The sequence below is a fragment of the Haliotis rubra genome, unplaced genomic scaffold (assembly GCF_003918875.1).
Source record: "Haliotis rubra isolate DU_JTF1 unplaced genomic scaffold, ASM391887v1 Scf388, whole genome shotgun sequence".
Classification (NCBI taxonomy): domain Eukaryota; kingdom Metazoa; phylum Mollusca; class Gastropoda; order Lepetellida; family Haliotidae; genus Haliotis; species Haliotis rubra.
The window spans coordinates 802205-828345 of NW_025767066.1; the positions used below are offsets into that span (position 1 = coordinate 802205).

Sequence of the window (26141 nt, forward strand, 5' to 3'; positions counted from 1 at the left end):
TATCAACCACATACGGGGTTTCCAATGCCTCAAGCGTCTATGATGCAAACGCCATCACGGCCACCAGCAGTTTGATGTATCCACGCTCAGCACTCTCTTGACTTTACTATCAGGTCAATCCGGTACATCAAGCGCCTATGCGTTTATGCCACCAGCTACATCGGCGCCTCTCCCCCCTACGGCGCCTCCAGCGCCTTTGCCACCTTTGCCACCTCCGACGATTCCGGCGCCTCTGCCTCCTCCAGCATCGGTGCCTATCCTGTCAACTTTGTCTGCTCCTGTGCCTACGCCAACGTCTCCCGTTGCGTCCACGTCTTCGGCAGGCGAACATAGGTCGAGACCTCGTAGTAAGGCGTCTTCTGCTAAGGCGTCGTCTGCATGTAGCCGTTCCCCCTTGCCGTTTCGTTCACCGTCCTCTGAGAGGGACTTTGCCCCAGACTATGAGGAAGACACGGGCTCTAATCACCTTGGCTTTGATCACGTGTTTGACTGGACAGACAGTGACTAAGGTGGATGAGGAAATGAAACGTGTGACAGGTTCTTCCTCTGTGTCCTCCTATAAAGTTCAGGATACAAGGGTCGCGGCTTTGGACTTAGAGCTTAAGCGTATGCTCCGCCCTATATCGGCATTGGCGTCAGCGACTGATGCCATCACTCAGGATCTTAAGGAAATAAATCCGGATCGACTGGATCATCTCACAACTATGATGCTATGGCAGGGTAAAGTGATCACTGACCTGCGTGAACACCTTAGGTCGGCGCTTGCCAACACGTGCGTAATCCGTCGGCAAGGCTTTCTCTCCTTTTCTTCATGGGATTCGAATTTCAGCGGAAATTATTCCACCAACCCTGGTCATCGTCGTCACTGTTTAACGATGCCATTCATGATGTTTATCGGCAGGTGTGTGATTTTGCCAAAGGGAAGACTGCCTTGAAAGCGTTTCAAAGGGACAACGTCCTGCCTCCGTCATCCAACACCTACCAGCCTCGGCGACCGTCTGTTCGGTGCCAGAAACTCAGCGCCGTCTCGTGGCAGGGGCGTGGTGCCAAGCCTAGATCAGACAGGGGTGGATATCAGCGTCGCCGTGCTCCGCCCAGAGGCGGCGAAGGCGTAGGGGCAAGTGAAGTGAGGGACACGCATGCGACTGGACACTCCCACCTCCAGTCGTCCCAGTTTATCCTACACCGGTAGGTGGGAGAATAGGGATCTTTTGGGAAAATTGGTCCATCCTAGAGGATCCATCGTCACCCGATATATTGAGGCAGGGGTTTGGCTCCCCTCCTCTCCGATCCACCTCTGACAATGTTCCCGCTCCGGCACAATCACTCTCAGGTTCAACACAACCTTCTAGCGGAGAACATAGCGATTTTGTTGGAGAAAAGAGCCATCGAACTCCTCCCGTATCCCATCATAACACCAGGGTTTTATTCTCCAATATTCTTAGTGCCAAAGAAAGGGTCCAGCGAAAATGAGGATGATTCACAATCTGTCCTATTTCAACGAGACTTTCCTGGAACGTCCTCCGCACTTCGAATGGCGTCCCTCGAATACCTCAAATCTATGGTATCGTCCAACGACTTCCTCATCAGCCTGGACCTACAGGATGCATACCTCCATGTTCCAATCGCCCCAGCGACAGGAAGTACCTGCGCTTTATTTTCAACAATCAACATTTCCAATGGGCTGTCCTCCCATTTGGAATTTCAACGGCCCCTGGTTGTTCACCGTATCACAACTCCTATTTCCGGTATCTGCATTTGACGGGCATCAATTTCGACCGCACCTGGGCGATTGCCTTATGCACCTGTTAGACCGTCTACTTCTTATACAACAACGGGATTTCACCCTTAGTCTGTTAAGCCAACTAGGGTGGCTGGTCAACTTGGACAAATCGGATTGTCCCGACTCACACTCTGGCGTTCATCGGAGGCCATTTCCAGGCGGACAAGAACCTAGTTCAGATTCCCTGGACAGGTGGGACAAGATTCAGTCTCTGATTCCGTCGCTCTCCCAACCTCTGTCCCTCAGAGAGTGGCAGTCACTTCTGGGATTGTTGGCGTCGGCGCAGGATCTTACCAGCAGAGGGCGTCTTCAACTTCGTCCTCTGCAGCGTTTTCTTCAACCATACATTTGTCGGGCAGACATTCATCAACGGTTTTGCCTTCCACCTCAGTTACATCGCTATCTTCTTTGGTGGACTCACCCATTGAACGTCTTAGGAGGAGTCTCTTTGACAGAGCAGCCTCCGGATTGCCAACTGTTCGTGGGCGCCTCCCTGCAGGGTTGGGCGCTCACTTACACGCGACCAGACAGCCTCCGGCCTGTGGTCGGGTCAACACATCAACTGGCATATAAACAGTCTGGAGTTGGAGGCCATGATCCTCGCTATTCATCATTGGGCACATCGACTCGAGGAACTTGTCTTCTAGTGGCTACAGACAACACCACGCGGTCGTATGGTACATCTGACGAAGGCAAGGTTCGACACACTCACATCTTCTCCTCGATCAGACCTTTCGGCTCTTTCAACTGGTCGACGATCTCCACATTCTGTTGAGAGTTCGGCATATTCTGGGGTGCCGCAATATACTAGCAGGCGCCTCTCGAGACCCGACAGAGTTGCTCCCACGGAGTGGATGCTACAAAGGAGGCCTTCACTCTCTTAAGTCACGCACTGGGTTCTCCAAACATAGATCTGTTTGCCACCAGCCAAAACCATCAACTGCCAGTGTATGTGTCCCCAGTCCCAGATCCAGCGGCTTGGGCGGTGGATGCTCTCAACCTATCTTGGGAGGGACTTCACGCAGAGCATGCGTTCCGCCACCAGTTCTATTACCCAAAGTTCTCGCCAAAGTCAAGGAGACAACTTGCTTACTTACTAATTTTGGTCGTCACTTGGTGGCCAGCCAGGAACTGGTTTCCGTTCTACAAAGTCTAGTGGTAGGAGATCCCGTCCCTCTACCCGTGGAGGAACGTTCTCGTGCACCCTCACAGCCGTCTTCCCGCATCCGGCTCCAGACTGATTCAATCTGCACGCATGGACCATTTGCAGAAAGCACTGAGTGCTAAGGGTTTTTCGGCTAGAGCAGCCAAAGCCATTGCGACGGTGCACAGAACTTCTACTAGACATTTGTATGACGACAAGTGGCAGTCGTTTGAACGTTTTTGTGTTACCAAGAAGCAGGATCCGCTGACTGTGTCTCCTCAGTTCATAGCAGATTTCTTACTTTATCTCCGAGCGTCCAGGCGTCTGAAGGGAGGCACCATTGCCAATGTGTTTACGCAATTAGCTCTGTTTTAGCGATTCCCACTGACAGAAGGATTTCCAAAATCCCAGAATTACAGGCCATGCTTCGCTCATTCCGACTTGAAGACCAGAAGTTGAAGTTTAGATCGCCCGGCATGGAATCTCAACACTGTTTTAGACCATCTCCGTGGTGCACCTTATGAACCTCTTGATAACGCTTCCCTCACTGATTTATCCAGGAAGACGGCATTTCTGTTGTCATTAGCGACTGCGGCTAGAGTGAGTGAGGTTCACGCCCTTGACGTGACTAGGATCAAGTTTGAACGTCGTCGTCATGGTTCTGTGCACTTAGGTCTGTGTTGGGATTTCATCACTAAAAACCAACTACCAGGTCAACCTGATCGCCAGTTTTCCATCCCGCCATTATCATCTATTGTTGGCTCTGAAGACGATGCGGAATTACTGCTATGTCCGATTCGATGGCGCTCAAAACTTACATTGATCACACCAAAGTTAGCTCGTGGTACAAGGAAACGGTTATTTCTTCCACTGTCCCGGCGCCGCGAGTCAGATGTCAGCAAAACACTATTGCCTTATGGTTAAGAACAACCATTCTTCAGGCGTATAAAGCTGCTGGGCTGGACCCTCCTACGTCCTCTCATCCCCACGAGATTCGAGCACTTGCTTCGACTATGGCACTTCACAGTAATTGCACTGTGTCATCCATTATGCAAGGTTGTTTTGGCGGTCGGACACAGTGTTTGCCAGTCATTACTTCATTGACATGGCTGTCAAGGACGTTAATGATGTCCACAGCTTCGACCATTGGTGGTTGCTCAGCAACTTCGCCATTCCGAAGAAAGTGACCCTCCTGCCTTGTGTTTCCTTCCACGGACCATGTGGGGAATGAGTTGTTTTTCTTCACAAACAACTAGGTATGTCAGTTAAGGAGTTATCCTTGTTTTTTCAAGTCCATGCTTTTTGCTGCATTCCTTAAGCTTCGCCAGCTTTAAAATTAGTGGGTTCTTTTCATTTAAGACGCAGTCTTATTTGCGAATTACCGCTACCTGATCGTCACTTTCGCTAATTAAGCTCTCTGTTATAGGCGCGTTATCAACGCTTCCGAAAGCACGGGATTACGGATTGAGCTGGCTGCTATTACGTAAGTGAGGCGATCCCTCAGATGACACGCCCACCTTCCAGCCTGTCGGATAAAGTGCAGGAAGTAAGTAGTGCAGGATTAGTTAAAAATTTAGTAAAATCTAAATATTTTTTATATTTGTATACTTATCCTGCACTACTTATGATAAGGGCCCACCCTGTGCTATCAGCTACCTCCCCGCTTAGTTTTGCCATCTGTGGGATTTCTAAGCAATAATCTGAGGTGGCTGACGTCACCTTCCGGTGACGCATGCGCAGACGAGTAAGCAGCCGAGACCAGGAAGTGATTGCAGTTCTACGTCTTTTTGACATCGTCTGGCAAGCCACGCTTTTCGAGCCGTAAGCAATAAGTGCAGGAAGTAAGTAGTGCAGGATAAGTATACAAATATAAAAAATATTTAGATTTTACTAAAATTATTATTGTTATGTACTTGCCTCTGTTGGCATGTTTGTGAGCTGTAGGAAAGTGCAATTATAAATTTGGGGGTGGACAGGGTTAGCAGATTCAACTGAATCTTACACAGGTTTGTATTTTGCCATCTATTTCCTAAAGAGATTCAATGCCAGTAACCATTATTGATGAATATAATATTTTTGCAGCCATATGTGGAACCAGTTTCTCCTGCCCCAACTGCACAGAGGACTGCTCGCCACTCTTCTTCGGGCATGCCTTCCATACCTCCTCACTCGCTCATTGCATTTGGCTTGTTCCTTCGGCTACCAGGCTATGCTGAAGTCCTGCTGAAAGAGAGAAAGAAGGCACAGTGTCTATTGAGACTTGTTCTGGGAGTCACAGATGACGGAGATGGAGGTACTTGTCTTTTATGGCTGTTAAAATTTAATACAATATTCATGAGTTTCCACTTATAATTGGTACCTGATAGTACTGTTCTTTTCATTGTTACATACTTGTTACATTTTTTCAGGTCACATTTTAACTTCACCTCTGGCCAACTCCTTACCTACATTGCCTTTCACTGTGCTTAAGTCACTGTTTGATGCCACTCCACTGACAACAGATGATGGTGTACTTTTGAGACGAATGGCTCTTGATATAGGCGCAGTTCATCTTATCCTGGCTTGTTTGTCAGTACTGAGTCACCATGCACCTCGGATCACCTCAGGGACATTCCAGCAGGAGGTAGGAAGTTACTCGCGTTTATATTCATGGATAGCCATTGCATCTGTAGTTAAAAGGAGTCTTGCCAACAATTTGTATCCATTTGACTTTACTAGCTTGGTTACAGTACCAAATGTGAAATGTCAGTATGTTTTCCCATGATTGATAAACTGAACAGACTACTCTTGTCCTTTAGTGTCACTTGTTCTCTGAACTGATTTCCTCTTTCTTCTGTTCATTTCCCTATTATAATGGGTAAATCTTAAAGATCTAGACTCATCTCTGCTTCCCCTTTCGGTACAAAAAAATGTGCTGCTTATGGTAAAATTATGTCTCAGCAAGATCCACATTATGACTGCTGGGATTGTGTGGCCATGCTATGTTCTTTAGTCAAACACTGTCTTCTGAAGCCTTTGAGAAATATGCGATGATTATATACTGAACCTCAAAATAAACGCAACTTACTTTGTGAAAAACATGCGCTTCAAATAAATTTATTAAAGGGGGAAAAACTATCCCATGATGAAACCACTCATTCCAAGATGGTTTTGCCGTTGTTTCCGGTTATTCTTGACCATATCGCCCGAATGCGATTGTTTTCATGCTTTGGGTGTTTCCTGCACGATTTATTAACGTTTCACACAACAATGCGAGCATTTCAATCCAGTTGAATCCTTTATAAGGCAGGTCATTAAAAAAAAACACCATACACCACAAAATCGACTTGAAGAACCCTGAAAAAACATGCCACTTCTAACGCAACAGCAGCGAGGGATCGCCATTGGAATGTTGCTGACCGGATCAACAGCAACTGCGGTGGCCAGGCACTTCGGATGTCACGTGACATCAATCACCAGACTCTCCGCAAGGCATCGACAAACCAGAAATGTTCAAGACCGGCCACGCTCAGGACGTCCGAGAGTAACAACGCCAGGTCAAGATCGTCACATCCAGGTTACTCATCTGCGTACCCCACAACAACAAGCATCACAGACGGCTGCAACCATTCAAGGGCCACACCGTAACATTTCTGCAGACACCGTTTGTCGTCGACTGAGGGCAGCGGGATCAGATGTCGCCGTCCTTACGTCAGACCAATACTTACACAACGTCACCGCCACCATCGTTTACAGTGGGCTCGACAACACCAGCATTGGCGACGTCAACAATGGCAACAAGTGTTGTTTTCTGATGAGTCGAGATTCCACATGTCACACGCCGAAGGCCGATTCCATGTATTGAGACGACGTAATGAGCGTTACGCCAACTGCTGCGTCCTGGAGGCTGACCGCTGGTGAGGAGATAGCGTCATGGTGTGGGGTGGCTTCAGCTACCACCAGAGAATACCTTTGCACGTGTTTCGTCAACGTGTGACTGTCATAGTCTATAGAAACGAAATTCTTCAAAACCACGTTGTACCGCTGTTCTAGGCGCAGCCTCAGCTCCAGGTTTTCCAGCAGGATGATACTCATCCTCACACAGCACGGGTCTCTATGGACTTCCTGAGAGGGAACAACATTGCTGTAGTGCCCTGTCCTCTCTGTCCCCGGATATGGCACCGATCGAGCATGTGTGGGATGACATTGGAAGACGGATACAGGCAGCTGGTCCACCACTAAACCTTAGGGATTTGGAAGCCAGATTGGTCAGAGAAAGGAATCAAATGTCCCAAGCCTTCTTCCAGACACTTGTTGACTCAATGAGACGACGCTGTACTGCGTGTATTGCAGCCAATGGGGGTCACACCCGCTACTGATGGAGACACTGTTTCATGACATTTTTTGTGTTTGGGGGTGGAGTGGTGACAAGTGCTTTTTCAATAAACATTAGTGTTGTTTTCACCAGAGACCACTACCCATTTCTTCAACGTTTACTTGTCTGTTGTTTATTCATAATGTTCAAATTATGTGTTCCATAAATTAACATTTGTTGGCATTTGCAATTCAAGTTGCGTTTCTTTTGAGGTTTAGTATATAAAAGGGCAAAGAAAGGAACCCCAGATTGTACTCCTGCAAAAATTACTCAGGAGCCCAGTAAGATTTCAGACATACAGACATACTCGGGGGAGCCAGGTGTTCCCCCATCCAATCTGACATCAGCTAATCTAAGTCCTAGTCAGGAAAATCTATTCTCTGCAATGTGCTGCCACTCTGCAATGAATTCTGTCACACCCAGATAATGTATAAATTGGTTTATATGTATACATATATATCACCTCAGTGTAAAGGAATAAAAAAGCCAAAGAAAAGTATTAGAGCAGAACACTTCAAGACAAACCGTATTGGGGCTCAAGCTGTTTGTGTGAGAATGGTAATGAAAGGGTACTTCCCTTTCACCAAGACTCATGCTACCTTGGCTGTTGAGCAGGTGACGTCATCAGCCAACCACCTTCCATTGAGCCAGACAGAGGAGAAGACACAACACTACTGGGCCAAAGGTACAGGGTTTGGGACAGGTTCCACAACATCAAGTTGGGATGCTGAACAGGCCTTATTGAGACAAAGAAGCGAAGAAGAACATGTCACATGTCTCTTGCAGGTACAATATGCAGGCCATTTGCTATATGTAACTTTGTATGGGACATTGGGTAATAGGTTTAAGCATTTGTGTCTTACACCATGCAGGTCAACTGGAAATGCATTTTTATTTGATTAATTGTACTAGGTATATAGTTTGAGATGTCTTTTATGTGTCACGTTTCATTTTTTTCTTGTATTTTTAGGTTCTTGGAAGTTACATCAATGCTGGTGGTCAGTTACCAAAAGATTTTGATAATGCCAACTATGCACCTCCCTCAGAGAAAAGCCTTATTCCAGAAGTAATGTTGGATCTGCTCTCCCAGTCCTGCTTGGTGCCAGCTATATCATCCTACTTGAGGAATGACTCAGTCTTGGATATGGCTCGTCATGTACCATTATATCGAGCACTGTTGGAACTTCTGCGAGGTTTAGCTGTCAGTCCTTCCCTTGTACCCCTCCTCCGCCCACTGGAGAAGGATGGGGCCCCAGACTCAGCCACTGCCATTGAGGTTCTTCTGGACAAGATGAAAGGCTGTGTTGACACATATGCCAGTCGCCTAAGGTTATTTTGTTATACTATCAAAGTCTGCCTATACAGTTTCAAATTATTTTTATCTTGTTCGGCATTAAATATACTCTTTTGATTCATGTCGAAAACATGACTGGAAAGGTCATCCCATGAGAGAACTGTTCCCAAACAAGGTCTGAAATGGGTCAAATCAAACACACTGCCTGGATCACATGTGATCAGCCAGTCCATACCTCATGCTTTAGTGATTCAGATCAGTTGTGCTTGGGAAAACTCGCATTCGTTGTCATTTCTGAAATTCATCAAGTTAATGTGCATGACATCTTTCATTTAAGCCATTAACGTACATGTAGTGTACTTCTTTACTGTATTACTATGGGTAGGTTATCAAGAGTAAGGCCACACAGAAAAAATGCTGTCCTGATAACAGCTGTTTAAAAATTAGGATGGGTAGGTAGGCAATATATTTTTGTTTACATATCTGTTTTACAATTTAGATTTTATAGTCCCAATATTGTAAAATATAATGATGTGCCCTGTCTCACTATGAACTTGTGTGTCATTTTATGCCATGTTATGTATATTATGAGAAATTAAAGTTTTGAAAAAACACAAAATACATACAATATGAGAGACAGGTTAATGTTTTCCTTTGTTTTGTATCATTAAAGCTTCAAGTAACAGAAAAAAGCCCCTCCTCTAAACTATTAAAAATGCTATTTTATGATAGATAATATATTTCAAAATTCTTGCCTCTTAATATTTGACCTCAAAGTTTAATTTTGATCAACTTGCCTATATCAACAAATACAGTCATATGCCATTTGCGATACCACGGATTCGGTGAAACTGCAGGGTGCCCTGTAATGAATGGTTCACTACCTGCCTAGTAAGAATGAAAGAGTAACAATCCCAAATTATAGGGATGGGGGTGGCGAGGAGAGATGTGGTTTTGCATGCACATTCATTATGTGGTCTGTCCTCATGTGAAACATATAACTAACATTATGTGAGGGATTGTTTTGCCTTTCTAAGTGTCAGTCAATGGTGAAAATGAATTGTTCAGTATGCAGCCTCATGCTTTCCCTCAGTAGTTTCATATTTGAAGGTTCGAATCCCCACATGGGTACAATGTGTGAAGCCCATTTCTGGTGTCCCCCGCCGTGATGTTGCTGGAATATTGCTAAAAGCGGCGTTAAACCAAACTCAGTCAGTCATATTTGCATATTTCTTCCACATATTTTGGTGCATAATGTTCAGTTTGATTGTGCATCATTTGAGATTTCAAAACTTGTGTTTGTAAGTAAGTTTTGCACAAAATAACTTATGTTGTTTAAACCAGAATTATATATTTATTTTGTACGCTGTAGATCAAACAAAGGCAAAAATGGGTGTTCATCTACTACACCTACACCAGCCAAGATGGAAGAAGAAGAAAATGAAGGACTTGCTCTTCTCATACCTGACATTCAGGACACAGCACACATTGTCAGAGTAGCTACAGACAGAGTTAGAGATACAATTGGTTAGTTTCTTATAATAGATAGTTTGTAATTTGTTTGAAAAATTTCTGATATGTACCAGGCTAGGTATATCATGTTTCAAAATATTGTGTAGAAAGATCTATGCACGTAGCTTAAAAATATCTTATATGTTGCATTTATGCCATTTCAAAGTATGTCAAAGACAATTGATAGTAGAAAGTTATGAGAGAATATTTATATATTTTTCAGAATTTCTAAGAAATTGATAAGTGTTTAGACTGTTATTATACCATTAGTAAATCTGTTGAGTTTACACAACAGCCTGGCAGCCACTAGCAGTTTTTATTACATGCCGGGGGGATATAGTCAACGCCTCGTCCATCTGTCATCATTTTGTTTCTGGAGCATAACTCGAAAACCGTTTATTCTCTCTCTCTCTCTCTCTCTCTCTCTCTCTCTATGTTCTTTCAAATATGGGGTGATATTGGGGGGATATGTCATCTTCTGATGACTATTGTTATTTTTCTTGATTTCCATGGAAACGTTTTGGACCTAGTCTCAAAAGTGAGGGGTGGGCTTTGTTTCCAGAGCGTACCTCGAAAACCATTTGATATTTTTCAGTAAAACTTGCCGGATATATCAAACAGATCTTGAAGTGGTGCCTTTTGCTATTTGCAGATTTTTGGCATTTATATTTGTCATGATTTCCATGGATATGATTTGGACTTAGTCCCAAAAAATCAAGTTGGACTTTAATGTAATTTACTGCAAAATATTGGTTCCCCGTCCCCTGCTTAATGAAGCCCAGAATGTATGAAATTACCAACCCTGTTTGCAGCATCTTATGTTCAAAGTGAAGCTGGAAATTCCAAAATTATGGTTGGAAGAAAGTGACTCTTAGACTAAAGCTTTTGATGATTAAACATGAGTATAATTGAAACACCAGCCCTTTTGAAGAAGCCTTGATCAACTTCTAAAATGTCCCATTTAGCCAAAGAATATATGACTAAATCAGTTGATGTAAATGTCAAGTTATGTTTTTGTAGACGACACAGACAGTTCAAGTGCACAGGCCAGTGATCGGGATCGTGCTAAATGTTTCCACACCCTGGAGGAGAAGTACATGATGTCTATGAAGGAATTGCAGTTTGGTATGCATCTTCTGTCCATTTTGTTATTTGTAGACATTGTCAACCCATAAATTCTACATATACCATTATGAGCAATAATCTAATGTTCAACAAGAATATCATGTATATGGTTCCAGTTTTATTGAAGGGATGAGAAAGGCCTTGTAATATAGATCAGTCATGGCATCCTGATTTACAGATATCTCTGTAACTGTTGGAGACGATACCCACTTTGACTGAACTATTGTCTTCATGAAATTTGTGTAAATATTACAGATACCTTTGAAATGGTTACCGAAGAAACTGGGGGACTGAAATTTTTGGTTCCTCATCACTTTGAGTCAAATGTGAAGGCAGCTGGAGAAATTAACAGTGCATCGAGGACAAGGCGCCTTGCACAAGAAGCAGTCACTCTGTCCACTTCCTTACCCTTGTCAGCCAGCAGCAGTGTATTTGTCCGCTGTGATGAGGAAAGGCTTGACATCATGAAGGTAGGCAGAAAAAGTGACTTCATGTAATGGCTGTAAAATATAACTGTTATCATATTCCATTTAAGTGAAGAACCTATACAATAATGGCAGCACTGCTCAGAGATTTTGTGAACCATATATACATTTCAGGTGCTGATAACTGGTCCTTCAGATACACCCTACACAAATGGATGTTTTGAGTTTGATGTCTACTTTCCACAAGATTATCCTAACTCCCCTCCATACATAAACCTTGAGACAACAGGGAACCACACCATACGCTTCAACCCCAACCTATACAATGATGGCAAGGTAGGTATTTATATGGTAGATGCCAGAACTGCAGTCATAAACTGAATTAGATTTGTCAGATATCAGATTTTGAACACAATCTGTTGCCGTTGACAACCTTTGTTCGTACAAATGTTCCACGCTTTAGCTGACATTGTTTGACAATTGCAAGCATTAATATATTTCTGTATTTGATTAAAGTAAGAATTGTTAAACTTATGCTATCTCACGACTTGCACCTCCTCTCTCTCTTACTTCGACACTGAGTGAAACGACTGAAAACTTATTCCTTAGGCCGCCTTGTCCATTCGCCCGTGTACTCCATGGCATGCTGCTCCCCTTACCGGACAGCTACCTGGTCCCATCTGAGTGTGCAGCACGCTCCACTACCTGCCCACGTGACTACCTCTGAGTGATCATTCTCTTTCTTGTCTCACTCCTGTGTGGATTCTATAACATTTTGTGTTCTATGATTGCTTTTTGCGATGGGAAAATCGAATCCTTCTTCGAAGAAATGCAAGTTCTGCGCTCAATGTAAAACGATTTTTTCGACATTAGACCCTCACCTTTCGTGCATGGATTGTATCAGTCAATGCACTTGGGAAAAGCATTGACAAACGCTTGGATTCGCCTGTTCGTTCAAGTGTTTTATGGCTAGAACATTGTTCCAGCTCTTCAGGCCAGTCACATTCATCAAGCTGCTCAAGATCGCAGTCTCAGACTAGTTCGTATCATCATATTAGATCTCCTTTGCGATTTCATTCACAGCGATCCGTCTCTCACTGCCGTGAATCATTGTCCCGACGCTCCAGGTCTGCTGGCCACACCAGTTCTCATCGCTGTTCTGATTTGTCTACACGCCGAACTGAACAACCATATCGAACTGATTCACCATGCTGAATTAATTCACGAAACCGAAACGAGTCACTGGACCCAACTAATTCTCCACGCCGAACGATTCACATGATTAAACTGATTTGTCACTACGAACTGATCCTCATGGCAAAAAATGTTTCACCTCAGCGAACCGTCTCACACGGTCGGAATGATTCATACAATCGAATCAACTGACCACAACGGAGTATTTCACACAGCCGAATGGATTCACCTCACAGAATCGATTCACCTATCGGATCTGGACTTTATGATCGTATGGTATCAGCATACCGAACGGATGTACGTGGTCGGACTGTTTCACCAAGCCGCACTGAGTCTCATCGCCGTTCGGACTCACTAAGCCATATTGATTCTCACAGCCCAACCAGTTCGTCTTACCGTATCGGATCTCATCGCCGTAGTGAATCTCCAGGCCGAACCTAATCACGTTACCCAGACTTATTCGCCAAGACTGATTGAATCATCAGGCGTCAGCATACTAATTCACTATGCCAGGCTGAACACTCTTCACAATCATTACCTACTACCTCGGCTGGCTGACCCGTCGTCTCATCCCAGGCGAATGAACATCCCTTCGCCGTCTCCTTGATGTTCAGACTTTTTATCCCCCGCAACGCGTTTTGCGGGGGGTATTAAAATGGACTCCGTCCGTGCGTGCGTCCGTGCGTCGTCGTCCGTCCGTCCGTCCGTCCACATTTGTCTTTTCCGGAGCAGAACTCTAAAACCGTTCTATATTTCTTCACCAAACTTGGCACATACATGGATCTGGTGGTGTACTGGTGCCTTTTGGTAGTTTTGGAATTCTGAATTAAATATTTTTGGCGTTTCCATGGCAACAAGTTCGACTTTGACTGAAATTGGTGGTAGTGCTCTTTTCCGGAGCAGAACTCTAAAACCGTTCAATATTTCTCCACCAAAGTTGGCACATAGATAGATCTGGTGATGTACTGGTGCCTTTTGGTAGTTTTGGAATTCTGAATAAAATATTTTTGGCGTTTCCATAGCAACAAGTTCGACTTTGACTGAAATTAGTGGTAGTGCTCTTTTCCGGAGCAGAACTCTAAAACCGTTCAATATTTCTTCACCAAACTTGGCACATAGATAGATCTGGTGGTGTACTGGTGCCTTTTGGTAGTTTTGGAATTCTGAATAAAATATTTTTGGCGTTTCCATGGCAACAAGTTTGACTTAGACTGAAATTAGTGGTAGTGCTCTTTTCCAGAGCAGAATTCTAAAACCGTTCAATATTTCTTCACCAAACTTGGCACATAGATAGATCTGATGGTGTACTGGTGCCTTTTGGTAGTTTTGGAATTCTGAATAAAATATTTTTGGCGTTTCCATGGCAACAAGTTTGACTTAGACTGAAATTGGTGGTAGTGCTCTTTTCCAGAGCAGAACTCTAAAACCGTTCAATATTTCTTCTCCAAACTTGGCACATAGATAGATCTGGTGGTGTACTGGTGCCTTTTGGTAGTTTTGGAATTCTGAATAAAATATTTTTGGCGTTTCCATGGCAACAAGTTTGACTTAGCCTGAAATTGTGGTAGTGCTCTTTTCCGGAGCTGAACTCTAAAACCATTCACTATTTCTTCACCAAACTTGGCACATAGATAGATCTGGTGGTGTACTGGTGCCTTTTGGTAGTTTTGGAATTCTGAATAAAATATTTTTGGCGTTTCCATAGCAACAAGTTTGACTTAGCCTGAAATTGTGATAGTGCTCCTTTCTGGAGCAGAACTTTAAAAACCTTTCAATACTCTCCTTCCACTTTTCTATATACACACCTAAATATTTGACATAATCATAACTCGTAGACATAATCATGAAGAGTATTTTGCCATTGCGGGGGATATCGATGACTTTGTCTTCTTGTTTACCTTGAAGGGTAGTTATGATTTGCTTGAGCCATGTCACATCCTAGCATGGATTGTTGAAAAGCTACACCTTCCCTTGAGCAGATCACTGAATGTCACTCTTATGCCATTAAGAACAGGAATGTATCTACCATCACTCTACCTCCACATCCATGCATTTTACAGTTATCTACATCACTAGATCAGGCTTTCAAGAGTCTTAAGAGGACAAAGAACGGACTCTCAGCGCCTAGATATCCTCCGGCTGCCACTCACACTCATGGTATGACCATTTTGTCCACCACTCCCCTGTGGATGAAGATATCTCCACACTTTATGGTAAACGTCCTAGTTCACCGTTCTTAGTGGCAGATAAGAGAACTAGCCGATATGGATTGTGCAGTGCGCCGTACTTTGCCACCTATTAACTGTATCATCTTAACTGGATGCTGTTGCTGCCGCCTTGGAGCTCGCCCTATCAGATCAGGACGTTTACCATCCCACTTCAGGATGGTATCAATCAGTCTAATTTGCTCCATTCTGAAGAAGGGAGACTTCTGCCGCGTGCCAATTCACCCAGGGCATCCGAAATACATTAGCTTTGTCTTCGTGGGGAACAACTATCAATGGCGAGTCCTGCTATTTGGAATTTCCATGGCCCCGTGGCTTTTCACCCGAATTACCAAGCCTATAATAAACTTTCTTTATCGGTGAGGAATTACATTCGAAAGTTATATCGACGATACAGCTCAGCAGGATGTAGTCGTTCTACTACAGCATCTTCAGTTCACCATCAAGCTGCTCGGGCAGTTAGGGTGGCTGTTGAACGTCGAGAAATCGGAGTTAACACCAACTCAACGACTCCAATTCATCGGCGCAGTGTTCGACAACCGTCAGGGAATGTTACCCCGGACGGACGGGCCAAAATTCAGCGTTGCGTTCCACTGACACTGTCACAGACAAGAGCCGCTCGCCAGTGTCGAGAATTGTTGGGCTTCTTGACATCGGCAGAAGCCCTAACCTACAGAGTCCAGCTACAACTTCGGCCGATACAGCAGTTCATTCGACCATTTCTTCAGGCCAACGACCCCGAGGAGTTGATTCAACTTCCTGAACCACTTCGTCCGGTCTTTCAGTGGTGGCTCAAAGAACAGAATGTTTGCGCCGGAGTCTCTATAATGCTGTTCTCTCTAACTCATCTGTTCGTAGACGCGTCCCTCAAGTGACGTTTTTCGACTATCAAGTGGCTGGGTTGTGGTCATCCGGGAAAGAGGCTCTGCACATGAATGAACTAGAATTCAAGGCTGTAATTCTAGCCATCAAACACTGGGCTCTTGGATTTCGATCATCCTGTCCCCTCATCCAGTCTGACAACTTGACCATGGTTTGGTATGTGAACCATCTGGGTTCGACAGGCTCGGCACACCTCCTTCAGTGGGCAATTTGATTCTTTCACCTCATCAACATACTCAACATCGTCGCCCGTGCCAGACACATTCCCGGAATGAAGAATGTGATCGCTGACACCCTGTTTCTCTCCAACCGCCCGTCACCCACAGAATGGAAACTGCTTCCTCAGATCTTCTGGTCGATGATCTAGCCATTATCACGGCCCCAAATAGACCTGTTTGCCACTACTTCCCATGTTCGTTTCCCCGATTCCAGACCCTCTGTCATGGGACCTTGATGCGTTGGCAATATCATGTAAAAACCTAAAAGCGTATGCGTTTTCTCCTCCAACTCTACTACCAAGAATACTACAGAAACTTTGGACCATCAGCAGGATACGTCTGCGTTTGGTCATGCCCTTTTGGCCAGCGAGATGTTGGTTTGTCGACCTAAGAAACCTGGCAGAGCCAAACCCAGTACCGCTTCCCGACCATCTCGCATCTCCTCAGACCCTGTCTTCACATCTGGCGCATCTTTAGAAGTCTCTGATAGCCAAGGGCTAATCTCATTGGGTGGCTACAGCTAATACTTAGTACACCGTTCATCAACTTGCTTGTTGTATGACGATAAATGGTAAAAGTTTATTGCAAGGCCAGGGGAATTTCATCCCTACTTCCACTTCTGCGCAGGTTGTCGCTGAGTTTCTCCAACATCTTTGGTCTACCAAGAAACTCAAGGGTACTACACTGACTACTTATTTAACTGCCATCAACTACTACTATGGGTACCAAGATTTCCACCGTTCCTGAGCTTCAGTACTTGTTATGCTCACTGACAGTCTAGAAGTTTTGACCTCGGGCCTGGGATCTCTCCGTCATCCTTCGTCATCTGGTTTCTGGAGAGTATGAACCTCTGGAAGACAAGGAGTTAGAGTTGAACAGATTACATTCAAGACTTCCTTCCTGGTAGCCTTGGCTACTGCAGTTTGTATATCAGAGCTTCATGCACTTGATGTTAATCGCAACATGGCAAGGTCTTCCTGGTTCTATGTTGGGACCTTGTCGCGGTGAACCAGTTGCAAGGACAACCAGATAGTATTTACCAATGCAGATGAGGGACAGTTCCGCGTTCGGTTTCTGGTTCCTTGTATTCCTGAATAAAAGTCTGAACTTTATGTTAGTCTTTGTTCTGGCTTCTTATGGGATTAAGAATTGCTTCACTTGGTTTCACTGCTAAGGCATTGTATTACTGCCATTGGATATGACTGAATAGACTTGAGGAACAGTATTGTACTGCAATGCGGAAGTATTCCACCTTCTTGCTTATTGACCTCTACTCTACAGAGCAATTGCGTCAGTGAAGCGAGTCTCTCCTGAATTCCAGTGGATTTCATTGCATTCTAGCTCCTACGTCGTTGGGCACATCCTTTGATTAAGCTTATGCAAAGGAATGAGGGTCAATTTGATATTGTCCCGGAACTGAAAGTTAAGACTTGTGAGCATACCGATTCAGTTTTCCTTTCACCTCTACATGATGGTGTCTGTTGGGACTGTTTCGAAGCAGGGGCTGGCCCGATTCTTGTCTTGAGACATTAATTACGGGGGTAGCTTGGAAAGCGAGGCGTACTTGCTTAGTTGCGTCCCTTAGTGTATGCGAAGGTTGGGCCGAACACCACATCGCTTGGGAGCACCAATCTCACCGGGAGTCGTGCTTAGTAGGCCAGGATAACCCATCACAAGCATAGGAGTTGCATGCATTCGTAACAGGTCTCCTTTGTGCATCTATATCTATGGTTGTTTTTCAGTCTCTAAAGTATTACTGTTGCGCTGGCTGACACAGGGTAATCTGCGGCCCGCCATCCAGCCATTGGATAAGTTCAAGTCATGAGATTTAAAAATTTGGAAATTTTAACTATAGATTGTATATTTATATACTTATCCTATCTCACGCGATGGATACCTGCCCGTCCTCCCCTCTACTTAGATTACAACAGTGAAAGAGAATGATCACTCGGAGGTAGTCACGTGGGCAGGTAGTGGAGCGTGCTGTACACTCTGATGGGACCAGGTAGCTGTCCGATAAGGGGAGCAGCATGCCATGGAGTACACGGGCGAATGGACAAGGAGGCCTAAGGAATAAGTTTTCAGTCGTTTCACTCAGTGTCGAAGTAGCAGAGGGAAGTGCAAGTCGTGAGATAGGATAAGTATATAAATATACAATTTATATTTAAAATTTCCAATATCCAAGTATCCCATTTCTCAGTTTCTAAGAAGTCAATAGATTCTTGTCAAGATTTTCTGCTGTGAAATTCTTTTGCTTTTTCGTGTATTTGCCGAACCAAAAATGATTCAGGAAGGGAATGGAAAATCATTCAGATTCCTCGATCTCTAACCTTGAGGTGAATTCTTTAGTCTGATTTGAGGTTATGTACGCATATTTTTCCCAAAACAAATGATAACAATACCTCACTAGAAATATATGGTGGTATGTATGGAAATCTTGTGTCTTCTAAGAAAAGCTGAGAGAGGTCTGTTTCTGTTTTTTGTAAGTGCTGGCAAACACTTTTTAAGCTTTAAATAGACAATCTTTGTGCCTTGAAACTATACTTGAAGTAATTACAATTGTGCCTGAAAGACTTATATCATGTTTGTAAATAGAAGTCTGTCTTGCTATGTGTGTAAAATACTTGACTATATGGGCTGATACAATACAATTGCTTGATTTCTTGTAAGGTTTGCCTGAGTGTGTTGAACACCTGGCATGGCCGACCAGAGGAAAAGTGGAACTCTCAGACTTCAAGCTTTCTGCAGGTAAGCCATACTGTGTAATCTGAGGCACAATCAGATACGTAATAAAACTACATCATTTTGATACCATGCATATTGTCTGATATGGGAATACGGGAATTGTGATGATGGACATAATGGAATTTTCCTTCTCTGTGGCAAAACATAATTGTTATCCCCATACCAAAACCCCGGCTGACATCATACAAATCCATCAAATTACCATCTTATGTTTCTAATGAGTTGCAAAAACTATTGATTAGTCTAGTATAATGAATTAGTCTGGTACTTTGAAACCAATCATCTCATTACTGATATTCAATGTGGTTTTTGAAAAAATAGAAGGACCACTGATCACCTTGTGCGTTAGAATCGTTCCTAAAAGATTCCATTGTAAATAAACAACATGCTGCATCTATCTCTTTTGATCTAGAAAAAGCTTGCAATACAACTTGGAAGCATGGAATTTTAAGAGATTATTATGAACTTTCGGATTGAGAGGTTGTTTGCGTTAGTTTGTATCTCACTCTTTAACTAACAGACAATTTCAAGTTTGTGTTGGATCAACCCTGTCAAAGCATTATAATCAGGATCAGGGTGTCCCACAAGGCAGTATTATTATTCAGCATTAAAAAAAAACAACACTTCTCCAAAGTAATGAATGACTCAGTTGATGGTTGACTGTTTGTAGATGACTTCAAAAGTTAAAAATATGCACACAATAGAAAGACAACTGCAGCTTTGCCTAAAAAAACTTCAAACATGGTCACTAAGAATGGCTCTAAATTTTTCATGATTAAGACAAATTGCACACATCTTGATAGGAATTATAGACCACAACTTCTGTCAAATGGTACCATATCAGAGTTGTTGAGGAGACCAAGTTCTTGGGTGTTATTTTTAGTGTCATTACATTTGTACCTTACATTATACATCTTAAAACTAAGTGCTTGAAGTTTCTTAATCTCTTAAAAGTTGTTGCCAGTTCTAAGTGGGGATGGGTTCAGACAACTTTTCTCTATTTGTACAGATCCCTTATTCGTTCTAAATTAGAATTCAGTTCAATTGTATACGACACTGCTTCTAAAAGTCATTTACAAAAATTATATAGTTTACACCACCAAGGACTGAGGCTCTGTCTTGGTGCGTTTAGAACATCTCCAGTAGAGAGTTAGTACGTTGAGCCCTACAAGCTTTTACTTAAACAGCACTGTTTAAAATTATCACTTCAGTGTGTTACCAAGTTATGTTCAAACTCATCCAATCCAGCTTACAATTGTCTTTCACCCTCCTGGGGCGGCAGGGTAGCCAGGTGGTTAAAGCCATGGCTCGTCATGCCAAAGCCCCGGGTTTGATTCCCCACATGGGTTCAATGTGGGAAGCCCATTTCTTGTGTCCCCGCCGTGCTGGAATATTGCTAAACGCACGTAAAACCATACTCACTCACTTTCACCCTCCTTATGAGGAATTGTTTCAAAATAACCCCCAAAATAATCCGCTCTGACTCTCTTTCCTGTCTTCAGGCAGGGGCGTAGCTACCATTGTAAACCAAAGGGTCACTGTGTTCTTTAATCTGATTGGTTGAAAAACGAGATCAAATGGTATTCGATTCCCGGAAATTCGCTGCGTATTAATACATACAAACCTCGCTCACACCATTGTATTGTTACGTCGTCAGCTGAGATGACGTCATTAAAATCATATTGTGACGTAAAGTCCGAATGACATCACAAATGAGCAGTTCCAGATGCTACCATGGGAGACGGCTGGCTGATGACATTGCACTGCTGTACCCGTACTCTATGTCAATGAGTGCAGACACAAAAACGTGTGTGGACCTTTTGGTTTACTTTTGTGTTTACAATGTCGATAAACATCATGTGTTGGCCAATTTCCGGGTGTTATTGAGTATTTAAAGCACGGGAATATTTCATTTGAAACCTCCAGCTGACGCCGTCGGTTCCAAATGAATTACCGTGCTTCAAATACTCAATAACACCCGGAAAGCCCGGGCTTACACATGATTTTTGCTAAAGAAAGTTGGGCAAGCTCTCAATACTATAGTATGACCAGAAATTATTGAGAATTTTAGGAATATGGTGATAGGATTTCTAGTATAAACAACCTTGACCAGCTATCAAGTGCGTGGTTTCATTCAAGAGAGACAACTCCGTTAATCCTTTTTCATTAGTTTGTGAAGAGTTATCCCCCTTTGTTTACTTGCTAGCAGACTATATTTTCAGTGATCCTCAGTATGGATGATTTAGAGAAGAGGAAGTTGATTTTAGAGTATTATAACAAGGACATCAGATCAGCTAAAGTGATTTCAAGTAGAACAGGCATCCCTTTGTCCACTGTTTATTGTGTTTTGAAAAATATTGCAAATGGATATGGCATTGAGCACCAGGGAGGCGCAGGTAGGCCCAGGTAGGCCCAGAAAATTGACTGTCGGTGACAGGAGGCGGCTTGGTATTCTTGTTTCTAAAAACAAACGAAGGAGTTTAGAAAACTTAAGGCTGGATATGATTGATAGAGGAACTGTGGCTGTCTGTAAGGAGACAATTAGAACTGAGCTGCATGCAATGGGTTGGCAGAAAAATCGAGGAATTCCATCACCGATCATGAAACCTGAACAAAAGGAGCGAAGGTTGAACTGGTGCTTACAGCATAAAAATTTTAACTGGGACAATGTGATTTTCTCAGATGAAAGTTCTGTGTGGCTGTTTCCTATTACACTGAAATTCTGGACCAAACAAACTGAAAAACCTTTGTATCAGCGCCCAAAGTACAGTCTGAAATTTAACGTGTGGGGTGGCATATCTGTGTTAGGGGCAACTCCCCTCTGTGTATTTGAAGGGAATATGAACAGTGAGCAGTACACAGATATTCTTGAGGGACGTTTACTTCCATCTGCTCATGTGTTCTATGGACATTTTTTGATTTTCCAGCAGGACAATGACCCAAAACATCGTTAAAAGCATTCACAGGCCTGGTTTCGGACCCAAAATATTACATTATTAGATTGGGCAAGCTATAGCCCTGACCTAAATCCAATAGAAAACGTTTGGTGACTTATGAAGGAAAGTGTCAATAAGAAAAATCTGACAAATATTGCTGAAATGAAAGAAGAGGTGGTCCGATATCGGGCCAGTAAGGACCACAACTTTCTAACTTCTTTGATCAGTAGTGAGCCCCGCCGCATTGAAGCCTGCATTGCTGCCCATGGTGACTTGACAAAATACTAACTGTTCACCTGTCTTTGAATCTGGAGTTATGTTCTGCTAATATTCACATTTAATACGTGAGTAATGAGTGAAAAAAATATAAAAATTGCAATCTTTAAGTTCTCAATAATTTCTGGTTGTACTGTATCTAAATATATAACTTTGTAACCATACACGTTTTACTCATGAATATTTATTAAAAGGTGATCCTCCCTCCTTTTTGTGTCCCTTGTGATAAGAGAAAAACAGTCGAGCACATTTTGCGATGTAAAGTAAAATCTTAATTCACTCACTCTGAATGTCCGTTTCTTACAAATTATATTTTACACATTTAGTGGTCCAATGTATTGTTTCTTAAACAATTATGTGTCATCACCAACAGCTTCAAGGCTAAGGGTTTCACTGTTTGTTTTCAGGTTCTTGTGTCCATCCAGTCATTGATTCTTGTGAATGAGCCATATTTCAATGAACCTGGATATGAAAGATCTCGAGGAACACCTTCAGGTACAGCCAGTTCAAGAGAGTATGATGCCAACATCAGACAGGCCACAGTCAAATGGGCAATGCTTGAGATGCTCCGGAACTCTCCACCATGTTTCAGAGATGTGAGAATGGCAATTTATCATGATATATTATAAATAACTGGAAACAGTTGGTAATACGGATAAATTGTACCATAACCATGACTAGTTTCCTCATACAATGTATAAGGTCATGTGACTGGTATACAAGAATAATCTCATAATGAAATATTGGTTATTTGATGTATTTAATTTGATTTTCAGCCGTATCAATCAATAAAATGTCGACAATAGTTTCTTAAAGACAATTTGAACTCGTACATCTAGTTACAAAATTCAGAAGGAATTTCAAGTATGACCTTTACCAACCAACACAACAATGATTAATTGTAACATAATTCAGTAGTTTACAATCCAGCTACAGATCTTTACAGAACTAAAGATAAATTTAAAAAATTTAAATTACGTACAAAGGAATAACCTCCCTTGCATGTCATGTACAAGATCAATGAACCCCCCTCCCATAATTTTTAAATATTTTTATGTACAAAATCGATGACCTCCCCAGAACAAAATGGGTGACCCATCCCTTAAAATCATCATCACCCCTCCCAGCCATAAATTATGAATGGTCCCTTAGTCAAGTTAACCAAGGAGAAGTATTCACTGATGTTGCCTGAACCTTGAGAAATATTAATTAACCTTTGATTGTAGGTGATCCAACGCCACTTTTGGCTAAAGAGACATGAGGTGCTGAAGCAATGTGAGGACTGGATCACTGAAATGGAGGCCTACAGCAGTGACAAGAGGACAGGCAGATCCATTGCTCACAATACCCTGGCTCTTAAGGTGAGTTTTGACATAGATTTAGTAATTACATGACAAATTCCAGTGAACTCATGATTTGCTGGTCTCTTGTAAGTAAGCATTGGTGTATGTAATCATATTTTCATCAGACTAGTTTTTATGTGTGGAATTATTTGAAAGTCACTTATGCACTTTCATGACATATTTTAGTCAAACAGCAACAAATATGTCTTTAACCTGGTCAATGTATGGCTTTTATGATAAATGCTTCCATTCTCTGTCAACTAAACTTTATGTTAAGGCATCAATAGCCCAAATCTGACTGTGATGGCGAGTTGGAGCACTGATGATAACTTAACACACAGGCTTGGTGAATCAAATGTGAGCAAAATTGATTTGAATTTGTTAAAATCAATGAAAACGATAAACAAAATAAGTCCAGGGCCTAGATTTTCGAAGCTCTCTTAGCTCTAAGATAGTGGTAAGTGCCATATATTAACATTAACTTACAACTATCTTAGCGCTAAGAGAGCTTCGAAAATCTAGGCCCAGATATACAATAAATGCATTTTATGACCACACGATGAAATTGCATGATTAATTTGCAGATTTGTTTGCATGTTATTTCCAGTGTTCCAAGCTCACAAGCAAATAACCTACCTGTATTATATTACCGCAATACCCCTGTAGTTCAAGTACTGTCGGAAATAGAAAAAAACTGTTTTTAGGCTGTTACTCTGTATCCCTAAAATTTACACAATTGCAAATAGCATATGTCGAAATAACCCACTTCGGCCTAACTGGGCGTTCAGTGGGATGCATAATACAATATCCAGAAAAGCATGTTTACTCGTAAAATCGGGCAAAACTTAGAAAAAATACGAATAGCTGCTGAAAACAATAGATCAGACTATAGATGGCAATTTGGTCGCTCAGCCAGGTATGACGACAGACCGTCGACTCACCTGGCATGAAATGCACGTGCTGCCCGCAGGCACAAGGGGTCATCTCAAAGATATTTTGTGCTTTTTTATGTGTGTTGACTATGTCTTATCTATTGATTAACATCTTACGTGTCTTTCTTTCATGAAGTTTATGTTGAGATATGTAAAAGAGTATGATACCCGAAAACCATAGAAAAGCATCGTAGTATATAGGTGGCATGACCACCCGAAGATCGACGGGACTGGATATTATTTGTAAATTGTTACGACGTTCCGTGTACCTCCCCAGTATAATTGCCCTAAAGGATTATCTTATCTTAGCTGATATCTCTATCCCCCAGCCTGACCCCAGGTTTTGCTTTTGAGACGACCTCTCCTATCTGTTTCTTTTTATAGTGACAGTGAGACTGCATGGTAGCTACATCCTTAATAGTTTCAGCATAAAAGTTATTATTTTTTACGTCAGCTATCGTTTATAATGAATCTACGTCTAATTTCAAATTGGGCATTTAAAAAGTGTCCTTTGTAATACAATATCGTCGCACACTAATTTGCATAAAGCCATGGTCTGTTCCAAATAAGTCTTTTTGGACCGCATTGCTCATTTCTGCACTAATTTCCCCTCAGTAAAGTCCTTTTTCTCCGTTTCCTATCTCTCTACCACTGAGACTGTAGTTAGGCTGAACTTAGTTTAAAGAACCACTAAACTTTGTTTTTTGTTACTCTTTTAACCTGCTTCCCTCTCACCCGCCAACGAAACCACAGACAGGTTACGTAACTCTGTCGCCAGAGCACTGCAGTGACGTCATATGAGGAACGATTTTCAGTTAGTTGTATAGAAAGTGTGTAGCACGCTCATCATTTTGATGATTTCTCGACATCAACGACGACATGCCGAATCGTTGCTTTGTCGTCAATTGCTCCTAGGGGTCGGGCGATGGTGTCACCATGCACAGATTTCCACAGGACCCCACAGTTCGTGCTAAATGGGTTATGTTTGTGAGTGCGAAGCGAGCGTTGTGGAAGTCTGAAACGATATCTTACTTGTGTTCAGATCGCTTCTTGGAAGTTAAAAAATCAAAACTACTTACTAGTTGTAGTAAAATATGTATATGATTGATGACCATAAAGATTTTCCATGACACAACTTGTAACATAACGATTTCTTCCTCGTAAGTGAGCTTGTGGTCGAAGTAACAATAATATTGTAAGTGGTATTATATTGACACCCACCTCGCTGCCAGGAGAGAAATTGTTATGTTATACGCTATGTCATGCAAAATCCCATTGGCTATCAATAAAATACATATTTTACTACCAGTAGAAAGTAGTTTTGATTTTGTAACTCGGTGAAAACAAACCTAAATAGCATTTATCCTCAGACTGGCGGATGTTCCCGACGGGGTGCCGCCATTTTTTAAAATCGTAAAGTCTGTTAGAATTAATGAGATTATAGTTTGTTTTCATCAAGGATAGAAAATCAAAACTACTTTCTACTCAGAGTTAAATATGTATTGGAATCATAACCAAATGGATTTTGCATGACACAACTTATAACATAACGATTTCTTCCACGGAAGCGAGGTGGGGGTCGAAGGCACAATACTGCGCGATAAATTTCTTGCTACATTCACATGGTTAATGTCCACTCACGAGTATGTAGATACTAGTCAATGTGCGTCTTTATATTTGGTCTTATAATCCTAATTAGTTTATTATCATACTTGTATGCATTTTGAAACTAAATAAAAAGCAGACGACCTGC

At 42.5% G+C, this 26141-nt stretch overlaps 1 protein-coding gene across 1 annotated transcript in view; it reads left to right on the forward strand.

Moving 5' to 3' along the window:
• Positions 1–26141, forward strand: part of LOC124286617 (baculoviral IAP repeat-containing protein 6-like) — a 242018-nt gene that overhangs the window by 211055 nt on the left and 4822 nt on the right. The window contains 11 exon segments of the mRNA XM_046722998.1: positions 5010–5220; positions 5336–5550; positions 7897–8067; positions 8252–8610; positions 9948–10102; positions 11108–11212; positions 11468–11682; positions 11812–11973; positions 18827–18904; positions 22521–22709; positions 23340–23474. Coding sequence (XP_046578954.1) covers positions 5010–5220; positions 5336–5550; positions 7897–8067; positions 8252–8610; positions 9948–10102; positions 11108–11212; positions 11468–11682; positions 11812–11973; positions 18827–18904; positions 22521–22709; positions 23340–23474 — 1995 coding nt within the window.